General features: G+C 38.4%; 1 protein-coding gene across 1 annotated transcript in view; it reads left to right on the top strand.

The window, feature by feature from the left end:
* astn1 (astrotactin 1) overlaps positions 1–19,387 on the top strand; it is a 398,026-nt gene that overhangs the window by 118,412 nt on the left and 260,227 nt on the right. Inside the window, exons 9-11 of the mRNA XM_046052123.1 lie at positions 8,306–8,390; positions 12,968–13,042; positions 17,924–18,061. Coding sequence (XP_045908079.1) covers positions 8,306–8,390; positions 12,968–13,042; positions 17,924–18,061 — 298 coding nt within the window. The remainder of the gene's footprint in view (positions 1–8,305; positions 8,391–12,967; positions 13,043–17,923; positions 18,062–19,387) is intronic.

Consider the following 19,387-nt stretch of genomic DNA (forward strand, 5'->3'; position numbering starts at 1 on the left):
CATTCTGCTCACTGTTTAAGTTAGGGGTATGTTATATCTACTATAGATAGACTATTGCACATTCTATTCTATCCCAGACTGACACGTACACTAGTTAGACCTGTTTATTTCACTGTAAAGTTGATATTGAGTTGGACCAAATATTGGTGTAAACGTTTGTGATAAATTAGAGTTAGCATACTGCACCATGGTCAGTTTCCACTTCTCTTGCCTATTGGTTGTCAACCGCTGACCGAGCTGAGCTGCATGTGGCGTCACCACAGGTGAGTGCCACATCAATTGTAAAAGCAGGGCCCCAATTTGTACTTGTAACTTTAAGAGAATCTACCATACAAAAGTAGGAGAAATAGGTCGGTGTCACACACGGCACATATTAATCATATTATTATAGCAATCACACACAGTTTTCTGGTTTTTAAACTGTAGTTATATGTTCACAGACACATTCTTTTCAGTCTTGTTAATATTTTTGATCATTTTTTGAGTCCATACAAAAAGATAACCGGGCACTTTTCTCTCACGTTTCATGGCATACAATTTGTTTTGCTCAGCATAAGAATGTCTGGAAAAGCATCATTACAGTATGGGTGGATGAATGATGGGTTGGAGGGAGGGACAGATGCACTACAAAGCTTAATGGCTTGCCTGAAATGATGTACATTATACTTGAGGCATGTTGAGGAAAAGCAGCAAGTCAGTAACTTTTCAGTGATGCTATATATACATGCATATATATATATGTATATACACAGTGCATTTTTCTTTGTGACCTAAAAACAGAAAATTGGAGAAGTGCAGAATGAAAAGTAAACGCCAGCTTAGCGTGTTCTCTGTGATCATGTGATTCACAACTGCTTACCATTTATTTCCTTGCACTTCTTAAAAAATTGCCTGCAAAGGCTGTCAGCTGAATACCTAAACGAGACACTGATATAATGGGATTTTGAAAGCAACTGCTTGGCTGTACGGGCTTGACTGGCAAATGCTGAATGATAGATGATCCAGGATGTATACAGGGTAAAAACTCAAATCTGATCCTTAAACTTCTGGAGAATCAGTTTCACCTAGTTGTTATTAGATATCATGTTTCTGACACATGAAACAAAAACCACAGGCAAAAAAACATGAACAATATATTAAATGAAATACTTGCAGAAAATCCACACACTTGAAATTAGGGCCATGTGCAGCTACTGTACATGTTTTATTCAAAGCACAGACCAAATTCAAATTCCAAATGATGCTGATAAAACAGAATTGAAGAAGATTTTGTTGTTTAACAAGCTCTTTATCACTCTCTACCAGTGAATAAATGTTTCTCCCGCCTCCAAATTCACTATGAAGGAAGTGAGAGACTGTTCAACAGAATAATATAATACATCTTGTTGTTTTTAACAAGTTAGGAACAATTTTGCCCGAGAAAAGTCCCTATTTCTGCAAGTCTTAAGATGTAATAAGCATATATTTTTAAGGACAGCCTCCAAGGTGTTATAATTCACAAGCTGTTTTTATTATTGTTCAAGTGAAATATTTCAGGTTTCTTATCATTCACAGTATATCAATATGTAATATTACAGATAATTGAATGGATTTCTGGTCACACATATATTCTCTGTCACCATGGAGATGTTGACAGTAGACTCCTGCCTCTCCTACAAAAACAGGCTTCTCACATACAAAAATAGTCCTGGCTTGAAGAAAGAAAATATAGCTGCACAGTACATAACAAAGGCTAACAAAAACATGAAATGCCTTTATTTTCTTCTTATCAGCTAAGCCTTAAATGGGTCTAAGCAGTCATGTAGTTTCCTTCAAAATAATCAGCTTTAAAGTTTTACACACAGTAAAGGAATGTGTCTTTGTTACCTTTTGTCTCAACTGATAGTAAAACAGTAGTCTGGAGACTAGGAGTGTAATGCAAAGCTACTATCTGTATTTGGATTTATACAGGAGGTGGCTGGGGCCTACACTAGAAGAAATGTTCTTGTGTCTTATTTTTGTGTAAATTTTTTTCCAGCTGCTATTATTGTCCTCATATGTATTAGTTAAGCAGCTAAAATATGGAAAATAACCATTAAACACAATATTTTAACCATATACTCAAATTAATTAAATTAAATTAAAAAGTCTAAACTGAGTTTGTCTACATTTTGGAAAATCTGCTTATGGAAAGTCATGATGCTTCTTCCTGTTCATGCTGTACAGAAAACAATCCCTGGATTATTTTGATACTGAATAAAAAGTGGCAACTTGATGATTATGAGATCTGAAGTTATAAGGACGTCTTTTCTCTGCTATTTCTAAACTGATTTATGGATGCATATCTCGATGGACACCAAATATCTTGCCACTGAAAAGAGTGAGTCATGCTTATTGCAGCGGGTTGTGTGTGATGTCACTATATTTTGATTTGAGTTAGGATTCTGTGTCAATTGGGTGACATCTCAGTGGGGGAAGGGAGCAACCAATATACTGCAAACATTCAGATCCTGTCATATCTGTTCATATCAGAACAATGTATTCAAATTTGTTTACATCCCCCTTATGGAGAGACGTCATAATGGCTAGAATGAATCATTTTAGTTTTACCTGGTTTCTTGGAAAGTCTGCCGCTGTGTCATTCAAATGTTGAGTGCAGGAAGAAATTGCACGTTTAAAGAGGAGGAAGTGTCTTCCTTGTTTTGCATCCATTATTCAGCAGGCTAACTTTCCCCTGGGCAACAGAGTGAGTTCTGAGACCTTTAAATGAATCAAAAGCTGGGCCAGTGTGTCTCATACCTGCCTTTTTCGGAATAATTTCTGAAACTCACCCACACATTTGAACCCACACTATGCCCACTCATTAAAGTGATATATGGACCAGCAGGAGTGGCAGCTAGGCTTCAGCAATTGTATTGTATTTTTCACATGATGCATTCATAATGAAACGGTTGTACATTTGTGTGCCTATGTGTGCTTATGTATGTTTGTCGGTGTGACTTTGCGTGCACATAAGAGTGAGTGGAAGTGTGTGTGGGCTGCAGGGAGATTGCGGAGGTGCTATAGATAGCTTAAATCCAATCCTCATTTCTGCTGGAGGAGATACTGATGAAAACTGAAATGGGCTGCGACAATATCTGTGCTGCTCCTGCAAGACATTCAAAGAGACGGTGGATGTTTTAACGCATAGCTCTTCCTTTCCTGCAGAGCTTTAAACCTGGGTTTAGGGCTCTGCACTGATTTTTACAGGCACTGTTCACCACCTTCTTGACTAAAATATGTAGGACTTTTTTGAAACACAATGAGACTGGTTGTGCCTCTGGAGATACATCTTCCCACATCATAATATACTGGCTTGATTAATGAGACTGCATAATGGGTCCATGTGTGGATATCTGCCTGGTGAGCTGAATAATTTTGTGCACAGGATACACAACAGTGCATGACGAAAAACATTCAGCAACTTCCAGTGCAGCAGTTGCTGTCCACACAACAGATAAAAGGTTTCAGGGTATTAATGGACAATCTGTACATTTTGCTCAGCCTGGTAAATACAGTTCAATTATATGTGTTTTATAAGGTGACAAATAGTTGGGTGGGATCGATGTGATGAAAATAAAGTGTGAAGCTAACTGGCTCAGCGCCTTTATATTTCGTAATTTGGAAATGTAACACCTTGCAAGTGTCAAACAAGTTTGAGCTGGGTGCTGTGACCTTAGTGTGTGATGAAAGCGCAATTAAAGCAAGATGAAGAGTTTAGCATTGTTCAGCAGCCATCATCAACATGTAAAATTGTCCTTCCAATGTCAAAAAATTCAGATCTTTCACTGCACTTTTAATAAAGCAGCATCGTAGCAATTATGTTCAGAGCTACAGTATCTGCATGTTGGGAGTGCTGCCAACTGAAGTGCTAGAATAGCAGCCAGGTGACAGAAAAGGATGTATGAGGAGGCAGTTGGTGTTCCTAAGGCACATCATTCAGGTGATGCATTTTATATTGATAATTGCATAGGATTGGAAAGACGTGTTTAAGCAATGTAGCTAAGCCATTGTATAGCATAATGAGCCATTTGAACCTGACCTCACAGGACAGGTAATAGTAGACATTGCATGGTTTCAACATTTGAGATTTTCTTTCTTTTTCTTTAGCAAACAATATTTTTTTTAGATCCCTAAAATTTCTGTGTTAAATATGTACTGTGCAGTTACACTTGTCAGTGCTCTCTAGTGGACAAAATATGAAATGGCATTGTTTCCATATTACCTCAACCTTTGACATCTCTGTACTGTAATTGTGACTTATCTGCCGTCTTATGTGCTCATACTGACATATCTGTGCGCAGTCTGTGTGCGTGTGTTGGTTGGGTTCCCAATTGTGTGCATGTTGTTCCTTAGATAGTACATCAGGACTCTCAGACAGTTGAAATTCTTTTTGACCAACATTTGAACTTTGAACCTCATATCAGTAAGCTCATTCAGTCTTGTTTCTTTCGGTTGAGAAATGCTGCAAAAATCAAACCTGTATTTTCAGCTGATCTTCAATTAGTGCAAATTGCAGCAGCAAGGCTGTTAACAAATACTAGTCTTTGGTCCCACATCATCACAGTTATTCCCTTTCCCTATTGGCTTCCAGTAAACACAGAATCGATTTAAAAATCCTACAAATCACCCTCAAGGCCTTGCATTGCCAGCCCAGCATGTATAGCAGAGTTGTTGAGCCCCTATCCGGCCACCGATCATCTGATCAAGGCCTTTTATCTGTTTCTCGTTCCTATTTTAAATTCAGAGGTAACTGCGCTTTTTTGGTTGTAGCTCCTAAACTCTGGAATAGCTTTCCCCATTTCATCAGATCTGCTTTGTGCCTGATGATCTGGATTTCCATGTCTCCTGCCCCTTCAGACTTTGTTGCTGTCTGACTTAGCATTTGTTGGTGAGTACAATGTCATCATAACAGATAAACCAAAACTATAGGAAAAAAACATGTTGTAATAAACCAGATTTTTCCTCTAATACAGATGAACTGACCAGTTGAACTGTGCTACATGAGCCTAGACTTTCTTACAGGCAGTCTGCACAGAGCAGATCAGACCTTGCAAGAAGTCAGACACAGAGAGGGCATAGAGAATGAGGAGAGTCAATTTCCAAAATAAAACAACCTGTGTAGACTCCTGTTCATACATCAACAATTAACACAATTAAAATAATCCATTTAACGATGTAGCACCCTGTGGGGTAGGAAGCCATTCAAAGGGACGACGTTATAGAGCCATGCCCAGTGGAATTACATGGTCAGCCTTGTACATATTGACTTTGACATATCGGCCTAAAATATGTTGATGCAACTGCAGAGTGGTCTGACAAATCAATGAATTTTACAAAAAGATACTTACTCTTTACTTACTTCTGACCTCATACAATTGAAGCACTCAGATTTCTTTGCAATGTTCAGTCAAAAAAGATAAATGGATGTTGAATGTTTGTAGAGCTTCTATGAATGTTTATTGGAAAACGCAGTAATCACCATCTCTTTCTGTCTTTGTCATAGGATTCAGGGTTTTTTTTGTATATTCTCTCTTTCAGACCAAATATAGACCACCTCGAATCCCAAACCGCCTTTGTCATTTACTTTTTATTCAAGGAACATGAGAAGGAAAATCAGTAAATATTATTTCCTTTAGCCTGGCAGGTACTGACAGTTGACCTTTCCCATTAACAGTGGTGTGTAAAAGACCAGGCCCTGTGCCCTTCACTTGCCTTGCATGAGCAGAGCATGTTGTACATGTTATTCCTGAGTAACCCTCTAACCCAAAGGTGAGGCCTCATCAATCACACTGAGCAAAGTCAAGGCCAACATTTCTCATGGGAGCTGACAGAACAAAAAAGCTGATGCTTCACTGTTCTTTGCTAAAAGGCTTCACTTACCAGGAGCATGCCAATGCGGAGCATCCACTGAATCCACATTTCTCCACCAATCAATTTTTTTATCCTATTGCTGAGGTATTGGACATTTTGGATCAGGTTTTCTCATTTTTTTATTTATCAAACTGACTAAAATATATTCAGCGATCCTGTCTGCATATGAAACAATCCCACTTAGGGTCCTGAACCAAGTCGATTTTTAGGGAGTACAGTTGAGCAGTGTTGCATGTTATGTTATTAGTGATTGCTCCAAAATGTTGCCTTAGGCCCGAGTGCTTAGTGAATTTTGTGAAATAGCAGTCCCAGACAAGCTTTGCTTTAGTAATAATGACAGTGCCAACTGTCTATTCATTAGAATAATCACTGATCTAATCACTTCCCATTTAGGTGGCGGCTGTTATTCAGCCAATGGGACCAGTCAGATAACTGTGAAAAACACTAATATAAACTGAGTCTATTAAATCTAGACATTTGGAGTAATGAGTCAAAGTTAACTTCAACTACAGCAGTCTTTTCCATTGTGCAATTAGGCCCAAGGAACTAAACAGTTAGGAACTACCGAGAAACCCAAATTAGTTTATGTTTCCACTACATTTCACAAAGTGGAAAGATTAAGCAAATTAAAGGGACATGAAATTTAAACGTGACCACGTGAGATGCGAATTTTGTGTGTGATGCAAGGGCGTCACTTTGTGTTGAAAAGTGGTGGGGGCATAGGGGCTCAGATTAGGGGTGTGAAGAGCCACTTAGCTCGCAGGACATCATCATTACATGATATTAGGTTGAGAACAAGATGAAAAGATCCTTAAACAATCTTTTAAAGATATCCTCAATGCCGAGATATATGAGCCAGGAATCTTTGGTCATTAAAAACTTAATTTCCTGCATTCTTGTGAAAGTTTCTGCACCAATTTATGGTGGAAATGTTTTTTTTATGTACAAGGAAACAAAATTAAGGCATTTCAAAATATATAAATATAATAGAATCTAAGTCAGTGCAGCTCTCAGGCTGTGTTGCTTTCAGATCTCTTTCTCCTGTAGATCAACTTTTCTCATTATCAATATCATCCACGCTGAGGCAACACATATGTGGGGATGATTTAGTCTTCCTTTCTCTTTTGTCTTATGTTCTAAGGGAGAGAACGGAAAACTTGGCCAAAAAGAAACTGTGTCAAGAAGTTGTTTAAGTTACTGAATGGTGCATGCACATCTTTGGCTCATTTTATAATCAGTAGCTTGTGTTTTTTTTTAGCTAGTTACTTTTCCTGGACTTGGTATGTTCTATCTCACTCCAAGATAAGAAGATAGCTGTTTTTAGTAACAAAATGAAGTGAAGCTTCAATACTTACTCTTATTATACACGTATTTTTTTATTATACAATTTAGTTACATTATATGGAAATAAAGATCTGCTTGTAAAGCAAAATAATTTATACATTTACATAACCAGTTGTTGTTATTGCACCAATATCTATAAGAAAAACGGCAGAACATAAAAATGTGAAAAAGTTGGAGCTGGAGGTTTGGTTACATGACATGACATTACCAAATCTAGTTGGTAGACTTTTTTTAAATTAATTGTTTTTATTTTTAGCTGGCAAACTGCTGTAGCTTTCGAGCTAACCTGCAGCTGGGCTAGTTTGTTCATTTGCTCATGGGGACTATATTATATTTATTTTGTCAAAATAAGTTTGTATTTTTGTGAGTGTATTGAAGTATATGTGTATTATGAATTGAACCATATTGTGAGCTTACTATGTTGCTGTAATTCAATAAAATAAGTGTTCATGTATTGTTCTTGTATTAGCTATACAATATGTGTGGAAGCATTTATAGAATGAGCTCTTTGGTTTGCAGTGCTGCTAAATAAGAAGTTCAAGACACTACTTTTTGTGTCTAAGTGAATCACTTTGTACTTTGTTTTGATAAGTGCTCTATAAATATAGATTATTACTGAGCAAAGTCCTTAATTTTTTGTCAATTTTCAATCCAGGAAAAAAATGTCGTACAATAAGGTTTCCATGTGATAACAGTGTTGCAGTTAGTCATTCTTTTACACATTGTTTCCTCATCAAACGTGTCAGAAAACCATCCAGTGGCATGATGCGCGGTGGGGATCATTATTGATTTGATTAGTTGCCATTTTTAGAACAGCTACAGCATGAGCCAATGAAAACTTTGTAAGCTTTTGCTGAGAACTTTGGACAAAAATGGTTGAAATGGCTGAAACAAGCTGTGACTTTACATCATTAAAAATAAAAGACAATTACGAGTTCTCTAACTGCCTGAAGAGGAGAATCTTTGGGATAGCTCCCATGAACAAAAATAAAAAGAGAGGAGCAATGGCAATTCTCCAATGAATGACTATAATGAACACATGATTGAATCACTACCTTTCTGTTTGCAGGAGAATGCCTTTGCCTCGACGGCTACATGAAGGACCCGGTCCACAAGCACCTCTGCATCCGCAGTGAGTGGGGACCCAATCAGGGGTAAGTTATGATAATCACCTCACGATGGTTTATGCATGCTCATTATCAGGCAGATAAAATTGTGAAAAAGAATTTACAACAAGGGAATCCTCCTACCCATCAAACAAAGCCAGTCATTTGGTTGAAGAGATAAATCACAAAGAACTATGATGTTACCAATGGCAATTAATATACTGAATCAGACAAAACTGCAGGACAACCACAGATTTATGTGCAACTGATTAATTGTTTACATAAAATGCAGAGTTACAGTAGGTACTGTAGATTGTGTTTGTACAAGAAAGAAAATGTACATTTACACATTATCTATTGCTTAAATAAAAATACAGACGCTTTCATATCACAAACTTCATATTAAACTTTTATATTTGTTTTTAAAGCATTTTATTGACTGGGAACAGCATGCATCTCTCATCTCCTCACTCCCCATTCTACACTCAGAACCCTCAGATCCTCAGATCAGATGCTCATGATTTCATGTTCCCTGCCAAAGTTCAAAGATGACTGGGCTTTTTCCATTGCTGCTCCCAAACTATGGAACAGTCATGTTTATTTTCCAGCCCAATTTTAGTATTGCATGTTAGTCCAATTAATAATTAACATGACTATCAGATTGCTTTAATTCTAAAGTTTTTTACCTATTTTTTTCCGTTTAAATTATATATTAATCTCTCTGTAAAGCCCTTTGGTGTTTTTTAATGTGCTTCACAAATACATTTGACTTAATGTTGTAAAGCCTTGAAAGTAATTACCAAACCTACTTACCAAACCTTACTGCCTGGCTGACCGTACTGCTTTGCTGTGCTTTGTTTATCTATTTGTGAATAATTAAAGAGGTAATCCAGCAACTTAATATTGCATACCCATAGTTTTGGGGGGCTCACAAGAGACAAATTATAAAAAGAAAAGAAAAGACAATTGAAGCAGCAGAGGCTGAGATATTCTAACTCTTACTGTTTGTCACGCACCAAAAATCCTGAATCCCTCAATTCCCATGATGCAACCAATAACATCTTTTGAGAGACAACTGATCAGATTTTTATACCTCCACTTTAAAACAACACAAGATAACCCTGCTGTTTTGATAAAGCTCATTCAGAGCCACAACTTCTTTTCATAGACGGAGAGGTCCAGACTCCCCATGAAGAGTAAATTAACGTTCATGTCTAAACTTGTGCCTCTAAACACAAAACACTTAAGTCATAGGCCTAAAAGGCAGTTATATGAATTTTAGCACCATCAATAAATCACATTTTGGCCAATGGTGAGTCAGTAAAGTTCTGGGTGCTTTGTCATGCTTTTTGGTCTGCTCATCTCTTTGGGTCCAAGGTCACTTCTTCTATATTACAATAATGATTCCAAGTGATGACTTGATATCTTTTGGCTTTGAAAAATGCCATCCCAGGAAGTCATATAAACGCTTAATTGGGTTCACATCTGCTTGTTAGAAAGTCCTTGACATTTGGCTAACACCACAGCCATAGTGCCAGCGAGGGTGACGACTCAGGGTGTATGTGTAGGGGTGATACTTTTCCAGAAAATACCGCTCATCAAAAAAGACAGCGTCGACCTACAGGACAGTTTTGTAACCCTACATCCCAAAAAAACACCCGCAACGTGGCTTTGGTGCAGTGTTCTTGCGTGTGTAAATGTATTATGGGAGTACTTTTATATTATAGTTGTCTGTCAGCCTTGTCCTTCCAATTTTGACCAGATCCAGACCATAATGTGAAAAGATGTATCAACTGTCAGAGATGGTATCATACTGTTGTATGGATACAATGGTATATATCTCTTTTAAATTAACAATGGGCTAAAGTGCATTAACCCATGTGTATTCCTAATCTTAATTTAAATTTCTATTCTAAAAAATGATACTAATAATACTAAGAAGAAGATGATGACGAAGTTTTGGCAAATTATTTTTATAGTTTTAGAGAGAGACAGCTCTTTTCCACACATCTTATTTAGTGAAATGAACTAAGAGTAAGGAAGAGTGAGGTAGTTTCCCTTTTGAAATTACAACTAATATGTATGGAGAATAATAATAGACATATACAGTAGGTTCTGACTGGCCTGAGCCAACACGAATCTTGCCAAAACATAACAGCTGGCCATTCACAGCTCCTGTTGTTGCTCTATGGGTTGGACCTTGTTTAATTTTTAGATGGTACTCTTTTATTGTTTTGTATTGTAATCTGTCATGAAATGAGAACAATTAAAGTATGAGATGTTTACTTCCACCTGAGGACGTAACAGCATATGCAGGGCTGGACTGGTAATCTGGCGTACCGGACAAATGCCCGGTGGGGCGCCGCACCTTTGGGGCCGGTGTAACGTAAATTATTTATTTATGTAACTGTTTTCAAAAAATGGGTCAACGATCGGTCCATAAAGCACGGACAGCGGCCCAATCGGTAGTTTTCTATACAGACACTGGGCCGGCCCAATCATATCTCTTACTGGCCCCCACTCCCTCTGCTCTCTGTTCCTTTCGTCCCCACCCCCCCCAAATGTGCGAAAACAACCAAAATGTTGGCTGCAGAAGCTTCAACATCAGCTGCAGTACCCTGCGTAGTGTAGGCATAGGCACTTGAAGGAGAGAAGAGCAGTGGAGGAGGTGTGTGTTAGCGGAGCAGGGTGTGAAAGAGAGAGCAGGAGGAGAGTGGAGGTGAAGCGGTAAGCATGGAGTAGCTCAGCCCGTAGGGAGGGAGGAGGGTCGTTTACACTGGGGACATGTAGGCCACCCACCGCTTTTTGAAAGCTTTTGTTAAAAATGTTCTGAAAAATAGCTCACACCAAGAAATGTTAATTAACAAATAAAAATGCTATGAAAAGGGTTTATTTGCACAATAAGTCTGCAATGCAATGTAAATATATAAGAAAACTGTGTTGGCCAAAAAAAGTAACTTAGGCTAAAAACAATAATAAGCTACTGATTACTGCATGTTCTATTATATTTTTATATTCTGAATTGTCACCTGCCAACTGAATTTTGTGTTTTCCTTTATAAAAAAGAAGACATTACTACCACAAATTGGTGCAGAAAATGTCTCCAGAATGCCGGAAATTAATTCTTTAATGCACAAAATCTTCTGGGGAAGGATCCCCAGACCCCCCTATCAACTACCTATTTCATCAATACATTTTTTTCCTCTATAGTAGGCCTATTAATTAAAATATATTCTTGTCTTGTTGTCATGGTCCCAAAAGTGTTTTGTCACACCCCTATTCTGAGCCCTTAAATGGAAGGATGGGGAATTGGTGAGGGTTGGCCGACTGATTTAGGTGGGCCGCCTGGGCCAAAATTGCCAGGGCCGATTTTTTGTCCCAGTCAAGCCCTGAGCATATGATAGACAGACAAATATGGTGGTGGAATACCAAAAAGTAAAGTCAATCAATCAATGTTGAATTACAATTTATCACTTACTTTAATAATGGATTAGTTAATCACTGTAAAAGTTTATAATCATTCCAATGGCGCATTCCAACTCCATAGATTTGTTTTATTCAATTTAAATTTTCTATAATTCTTATTTGCAAAATACTGTAATTTTAGATGAAAAGTTGCAAATGATGCAAAAAACAAATACCACATAAAAACATTTAACCATTCACCATCAATGGACCGTCTTGAAAATTAGATGATGCATCTCTTTACTAAATTCAAAATTCAAATTCAGTGAGGATTAACACCACTGTTAAATTCTAATAGAACCAAATTTGTGTCTATAAAATTGCCAGTCTGCGGCAGACCATTTTCTCTTTATTTTGACTGTATCTCATGCCAGCCTCAGTGCATGTTCAAACTGTGGTCTACATTTTTTTAGACAAATCTGAATTTTCCCCATAGCCCACCAGACTGTGCACCTCTGTATCTCATTTCCCTGGTGGTCCCCCTGTGTCCCTGTCACTATGTGACAGAGTGGGCACCCTGGGGTGACTTAAATGTTTAATGACCACAGCCCGTGGCATAGAAGCCGCTCCCCTCTTCCTCAATGTGCTTTTTGCTTACAGTAGTGTAGGAGTTTGCGCAGAATGACATCGGGCCCCTGTCAGTTCTCCTTCTTACACTCTCACTTTGCAGACTGTTTAGTCCCCAAGCTGCCACTCCCCATTAATCTCCATCATTCTCCCTCTCTCACTTCTGCCTCTTGGCATCTGCCTCGTTCCCTCGATGTTCCCCTCTCTCTTGCTCTCACTCTTTGTCTGTCTTTTTCAGTGTCTGCTCTCCCTCCTTCTCTGTGTGTCTTTCTCCCATTCTGTCTCATCCTGTCATCCTCCCTTATCCCCTCCCCTGGTAAATAGATATGAGTCAAAGTCACATTGCATGTCAGCTGCCGGAGAACACATTTTTCAATCAGCATGTTTACACACAGCGCACATCGTAATGCAGCTTGTGATTTGAGGGGCTCTGGAAGGCGAGAATAACTTGAAGTTAGACACTGAAACATGGCTTGTGATTTTTTGGGGTTTAGATTAGGAGGATGGGTACATTGCTTTGATTTTAACAGAGTTTTATTCTCTCTCCTCTTTTTTTTGTCTCCTCCTCTGATCTATCTTCTTTTTCATGCCAGTCCCTGGCCTTACACCATCTTCCAGCGCGGGTTTGATCTTGTGATGGGAGAACAGCCCTCTGATCGCATTTTCAGGTAAGGTTATCCTCCAAAATGTTCCATGGTGCTGCACAATGCATGCTGCACAGAAGATTGCACAGTCAAATAACTTATTATAATACCGGCACACTCTCTCCCTCATGATTAAGGGTAGATTGTGAGCTCTGGATGTAGAATGTTTCTGTAGTTGTTTTATAGATATTACATAATGTAAAGTGAGATATTAGATTTTCAAACTGGAAAATGCAGAGCTACTTAATTTTCTCTCTTTCTCTTCTAATCAGTGTGTTCTGATGTTGAGAATCAAGTTTTAATATTAGAGTGTATTTGTGAAATTGATTGGGAAAAAAATTTAATTTGGCACAGACGGCAGCAATTAATAATTGGGTAATAATAACTATTGTGAAAGTGTTATCACATGAACAGTCTCATTGTCCTCTGAAGTAAGATGACATGTCATATTTGTAATTCCCTTAAAGGATAAGGTCACCCAGTCTGTGAAGACGTACATCTTTAAAGGATTCACTTATTGACCACTTAGAGGCATCTATACTGATATATTATCACCTCAAGTAGTTATGGCAAATGTATAAACCTTTGTCTATACCAAACAGACGCAGCATCATTAGCATTCATTTGTTTTTGTGGAGACCCAAATCCAATCACTCTCTTTTTAGCTCTGTTTTGGTCACCACCACCTCCTGAATGAAATATCTGGAAATTTAGCTGCTAAATGTCCCACTCTGTTCACCAGTTAGTTGCTAACTTTGTCTGTCTGCTGTTTGGTCCTGGGCAGGAAGTTTGTGATGCTGGAAACAAAGTTGATGAGGGGAATTGAACATTTATAATATGAGTAAATAGGCAACTGTTAGCTAACAAGTTTGCCATTTCAACTTCATCGTTTTTCCAGTGTTTAATGTCTGAAATGCTCATTAACATTTAGACCAGTGTTTCATGCCTTTAATAGAACATAATTAATTGTGAGAATTAATAGATGACAGGATGACCCATTTCAATGTTCACTGGGAGCCACTTCACAAAAAAACAGAGCACGTCTGTAACAGAGGTACCAAAAAATGTTTATAACATCTTTTCTTCCCAAAATGATTCATTTCGCTGACTTGAGAAAGAGCAGATCTAACAGACCATGTGCTCCAGCCTTCATTATAAGTCCCAACTCCTTCCATAACAGTACAGCAGCAAAAACAACAAAAGAGCATTTGTGCAACTGCTTACAATAAAAAAGAAATCCATAGAGTTTGTGTGTACCACTCTTGTAGCTGTCAGCTTTGTCTTTATGTTGGGAACAGACAGAGGAGGCTGGCATTGTGCTAATATCTCTAGGAAATGCTTAGATACGTTTCTCTCCCTACTAGCAAGTTTTCAGCAGGAAGCCTCTCTCTTCTGACTGTGTCCAGCCGTGAAGTTTAAAATCTCTTTGTCCACAGACTACTCTCACCCCGCCATCCATCCTAATTTAAATGTTTCAGCCTCTAACTTTGAACTTCGCCAAACAACCCTGACGGCTCCAAACGTCGGAAAAAGACCTTGAATATCTTGGAGAGCCATGCAGCCATCATCGTGTTTGCCAAAGCAGATATTGCCATTAAATACGGAAGCAAATGAGGCAATTAGAATCGTAGTCGTATAGAGAATAAAATGAAACAAAGCAAACTCGAGGATGCATGCAGAAAGTATCCTGTGCCGGAGAAGATAAATGCTGAGAGTTAGCATTCAAACACACAGCGTTTGCTATTCAGAGTTCCTCTGAGGACTACAAACATGTTTTCCACTCAACGACTGTTTTCTCATGGGAACTCTTAGTGTTTTCCACCTCCAGCTTCTCTTAGGGTGAACCAAATAAGTCATATAGCAGCACACTAGTCCCTAGTTGTCCATTATAAAGCAGTGCTTGTTAAGTGGCTGCTAATTTATCCTGTGGTCACCCATATACGTCATATGGCATCACAGGGAATTTCAGTACTCCTGCTGTACACAGTCCCACAAGAGATGGTGAAATGACTTACAAGAGAGGTGACAACAGCTCCCTGAAAAATAATATGGAAATATTACCATTTTAATATCTTATAACAACTTGCTAGAATCCAGTGTTATACAGTAAATGTTATAACGGCAACACTTTGATCAACAGAAAACTTCACTTTGAAACTGAGGGAGTAATTGGATGGATTGTAATTAAGTGCTACATTTCTGAATGGTTTAATCGTTCAGTTTTTCAAGTGACTGGTAATGCATGCAGTCCCCACAATCTACTGCCCTTTCCTTATGCTAAGTTAGCATTTTATAAAATGCAAATTGAACAATTGTGAATGAGGAAATGTGTTTATTCTGCATAAAAATGGTTAACTATTTAATCAACAAGTTCCCCTCTTTTGTGGTACAAGTATTCATGCATAATTCATCAACACTAATAATGAATTTGATGTTAATCAGTGTTCACTGTTTAACTTAAAGTTGGAAGTATTACATTTCAACTGTAAAGCGTTTAAAGATTGATGATATTCGTTGACGTACAAATAAAGAATTGTTTTTAAGCTCTTGTTCCAGGCGTCTGTTGTGTACAGATTTATAGCCTTGTTTTGTCTCAGGGGAAACTCTTATTGGCGCTTTTTTGTCAGGGTTTCTCATTTGGTATGCATTACGCCCATTAGCACACAGCGTCCTTCAGCTCAAGAAAGAGTTATGTAAAATAACTTTGCTCAAAGGAAAAAACTCATGCCATTGTTCTGGATCACTTATGCAGCAAAACCATTCATCTTTGAAAAGTAAGCATTTTGACGTGACATGGTAGTTGTTTTGGCACAACAGGAAAAGTAGACCTTGATGGAGTGTTATCTTCAAAGGGCAATCCCACCAAGAAGATCAGTTTGTTTTTTGTCAGCTATTTTTGATCCTCAAAGTAAAGATTTTAGGTCCAGACTTAAACAGCTATTGGATCGATTGCTATGAAATTTCGTATTTATGAGCCCCAGAAGATGGCTACTGACATCGTCCTACTAAGGATAAATAGGAGTCACTTTGGTGATCCCTTGCCTTTTTATGTAAGTGCCATCACCAGGTCCAATATTTGGTAGTAGAAGTAATAACATTCCCATCAGCCTCAGCTGTTATTTTATTTAGTGCTATTTAGCGGATGTTAGCATCCTATCATGCTAAACTAAAATAATGAGCATGGTAACATTATACCTGCTGCAAAATAGTATGCTGATATTAGCATTTAGCTCAACGCACAGTCTCACAGAGCTGCTTGTGTTGCTGTAGACTCTTAGCCTTGTTAGATTAGTCTTGGCTTTTGTTGGGCACCCAGGAGAACATTTTAAGAAAAGAATACAAAAATAGTGCGTACTCGTCACTTTTCTAATAACGTGACTAGAAACACAAGGAGAGATCACATAACTAGGTAGCCTAAATAAATGCATGGGCATGCTCTACATTACCAAAAGGTAACTTAAGGTAACACAGAACGAGGTCAGAGCAAATTGACATCATAGAAAAAATAATGTTGTTGTGTTTGTTTTTGCAGACTGAATGTTAAATAAAAAGAACACTCAGAGGGCCATGGTCACAACAGAATTTATAACAGATTTTCTGATTGTCACATAACAAATATCTATTCATAGCATAGCATATACCAAATAATTACACTTACTGCATATGTTAAGACTGTGGGACATTGAGGCAGCAAAACTAAAAACTGAATTAACAGAATTAAACTTTAAGCTTCTAGAGTAAGGAGGAATCAGGGGAAGGGCTGCTTTAACCCCAACAGTTTCACTGTATGAACACGGACTGTGTGTGAGACCTTTTGGACGTGTAGAAGAACATGGAATACGGATAAACATCCTAACAACAACATAGATCCTTACCAATCCTGTCTGCATGTCAGGAGATTTAAATTATCAATGAAGTTAGGCTGCTGTACCTTGCGTGTAAATGTGCACAGCCTCTCTCTTAATGGGGAGATGCTCCACTCAAAACGCATCTGCTATTAATCAGAATGTTCATTTTTGTGACCCGGCCCGCCAGATCCGCAGACTCATAACAATCAAATGCGATCTGCGCATAAAGCCTCCTCTGCTTCTGGCTATTATTTGTAGAATATATTTTTTTTCAGTAAAAGTCAGTATTAACAGTGAGAACAGTTGAGAATCAGCAGGAGAGAACAAAGAGGTAAGAATGGCAGAAGAACAGGACAGAACAGGACTGCTTGTGGGTAGGAGTGGTAAATTATACCATAGTCATGAGAAAACAGTAACATTTTTTATATAAGTGAGAGAGCGCAGAGAATGATTTGGATGGGCACTGTCCCAGAACCACAACTCTGGTGCTGGTAGGCCCGCCAACCATTTTCACATGGGGAATTTCTTTGTTTATACCTATTAGTAAATGTTCAATAATATCCCTTGGCTGTTACTTGGGAAATTGCATATTAGCCTGTAGTGATCTGTGCATGCGTAGAAGTGGTGACATTTGAATTTCATGAAGTTTACCTACACCTGACCCGCACGGCACATGGGAGAAGTTTGGCCCCAGGCCTTTCTGCCTGAAAGCCTTTCTAACATGTGTTTAACGTTGTCAGACGGTTGCACTTTGTTTAGGGCTAAGGCACTAAAACTACTTTGTTAGGTTTAGGAAAAGGGTTAGTTTGGGTTAAAATGATGAGTCATTGACTTTTGGTTTCACATGTGACACGGCCCCCCTGTCATTTTGCAAAAGTGCTCCCCGGGAAAAGCTAGTTGGGTATCCATGATTTAGTGGGGTCAGTTTGTTTGTAATGACTAACTCTTTTGTTTTCACCTTTATTGCACTGACTTGACATTGTTTCTCTCGTATTGTTTTACACTTGAACAGCCTTAACCTGTAACCTGTCTCATCCACCTCTCTTGTCTTCTACAGATTCACATACACCTTAGGAGAGGGAATGTGGCTGCCATTGAGTAAAAGCTTTGTCATCCCCCCTGCCGAACTTGCCATCAACCCCTCAGCCAAGTGCAAGACGGACATGACAGTCATGGAGGACGCGGTGGACGTACGGTGAGAGATGATATTTACTGGTACCACTTTGTTACTTTCTAGTTGGGACGTTTCAGAGACATGACGATAGAAGCGCCAACGAAAGAAATAAAAGGTTTCATAAGGGTGTGAAGCAAGGTAGGATTTTGCTGACCACTGCACCAAAGTGAATGGTATTAGAGCTTTTTTTTTTTCATTGCTGCACTAAAGTATTACCCAGACTTTCTTTTAACTGTGTGTTTTATTGCTTCTAATGAAGTTTTTTATTAATATTTCACATGACCATCTTTTTCATCTGTTATCAGCAGAATGTAGCTGTTGACTCTCTGGCCGTCTCACTGTTTTGTATCCTCACGTAATCAGCATTTGCTTTATATTTGCTGCAGTGAGTCTAAACCAGCTATGTGAGGCTGATGCAGAGGTCTTGCCGGTCATGATTCAGAGGGTAATAAAACTCTTAGATCTAACAAAATCAATTATGAAGACGCAGGAAAAACAGAGTAAAAAAGAATAAGAAGAAAGAATTACTTGGCAATTCAGAGCAATAAAGAGCATTTCGATTGTTAAATGGTTCATAACTCCTCCCAAGAAAATCTGTTCAGTGTGCAGTGACTGTGTTTGTGTCTGGGCTGCAGAGAGAGCCATAACTGAGCCAAAACAATGCTGCAGTATTTAACTGGAAAGCAATGAGGCAAAATAATTATTTTGCCATTTTGCTTTACTAGCAACAGGGCGGGGCGTAAGGATGTTGATGCTGCTCAATCCAGAACTTTGGTCTTGAACAAGATATCTTCGTAACAAGCCTGCCTTGTTATGAATAGAGGATGAAATTCATGGCCCCGACAATGGTACCTTCTTTTTGTGACTCCCCACCTAATTGTCTTGCACCACTGTCAGGTCAAAATGTTCCTCCACCATCACTTTGGTCTATGACACAGTAATTTCAAAAACTAATGAATTTGGGGTTTGCTCAGGATATTCCAGTAGATAAGGCCTGATTTTTATGAGGCCATAATTCTGACTCAGACTCACAATAAATATCAAAATCTGGACAATGGAAACTACCATTTTTACTCCCAATCCTGCCTCTGTAGTCTGCCTGCCAAGCAGGTTATGAGTATGCCGTGTGTTCACACTAGAAAAGTGACAAAATAAAGTCTACTCAAAACAGTCAGAAGGCATGCTAAACAATGATTTTTGACTGTTGTTGATTTCATTCCCCCACAATGCATTTCACAAAGGAATGGAGGAGCTGATCACAGCTGGAAAAAAATAAAACTATTTGTGGAACACAATAGAAAAACCACAACTTTGGACAAACATCTCTGTATCTTTGTTGTTAAGTTT

The sequence above is a fragment of the Micropterus dolomieu genome, linkage group LG06, assembly GCF_021292245.1.
Source record: "Micropterus dolomieu isolate WLL.071019.BEF.003 ecotype Adirondacks linkage group LG06, ASM2129224v1, whole genome shotgun sequence".
Lineage (NCBI taxonomy): Eukaryota > Metazoa > Chordata > Actinopteri > Centrarchiformes > Centrarchidae > Micropterus > Micropterus dolomieu.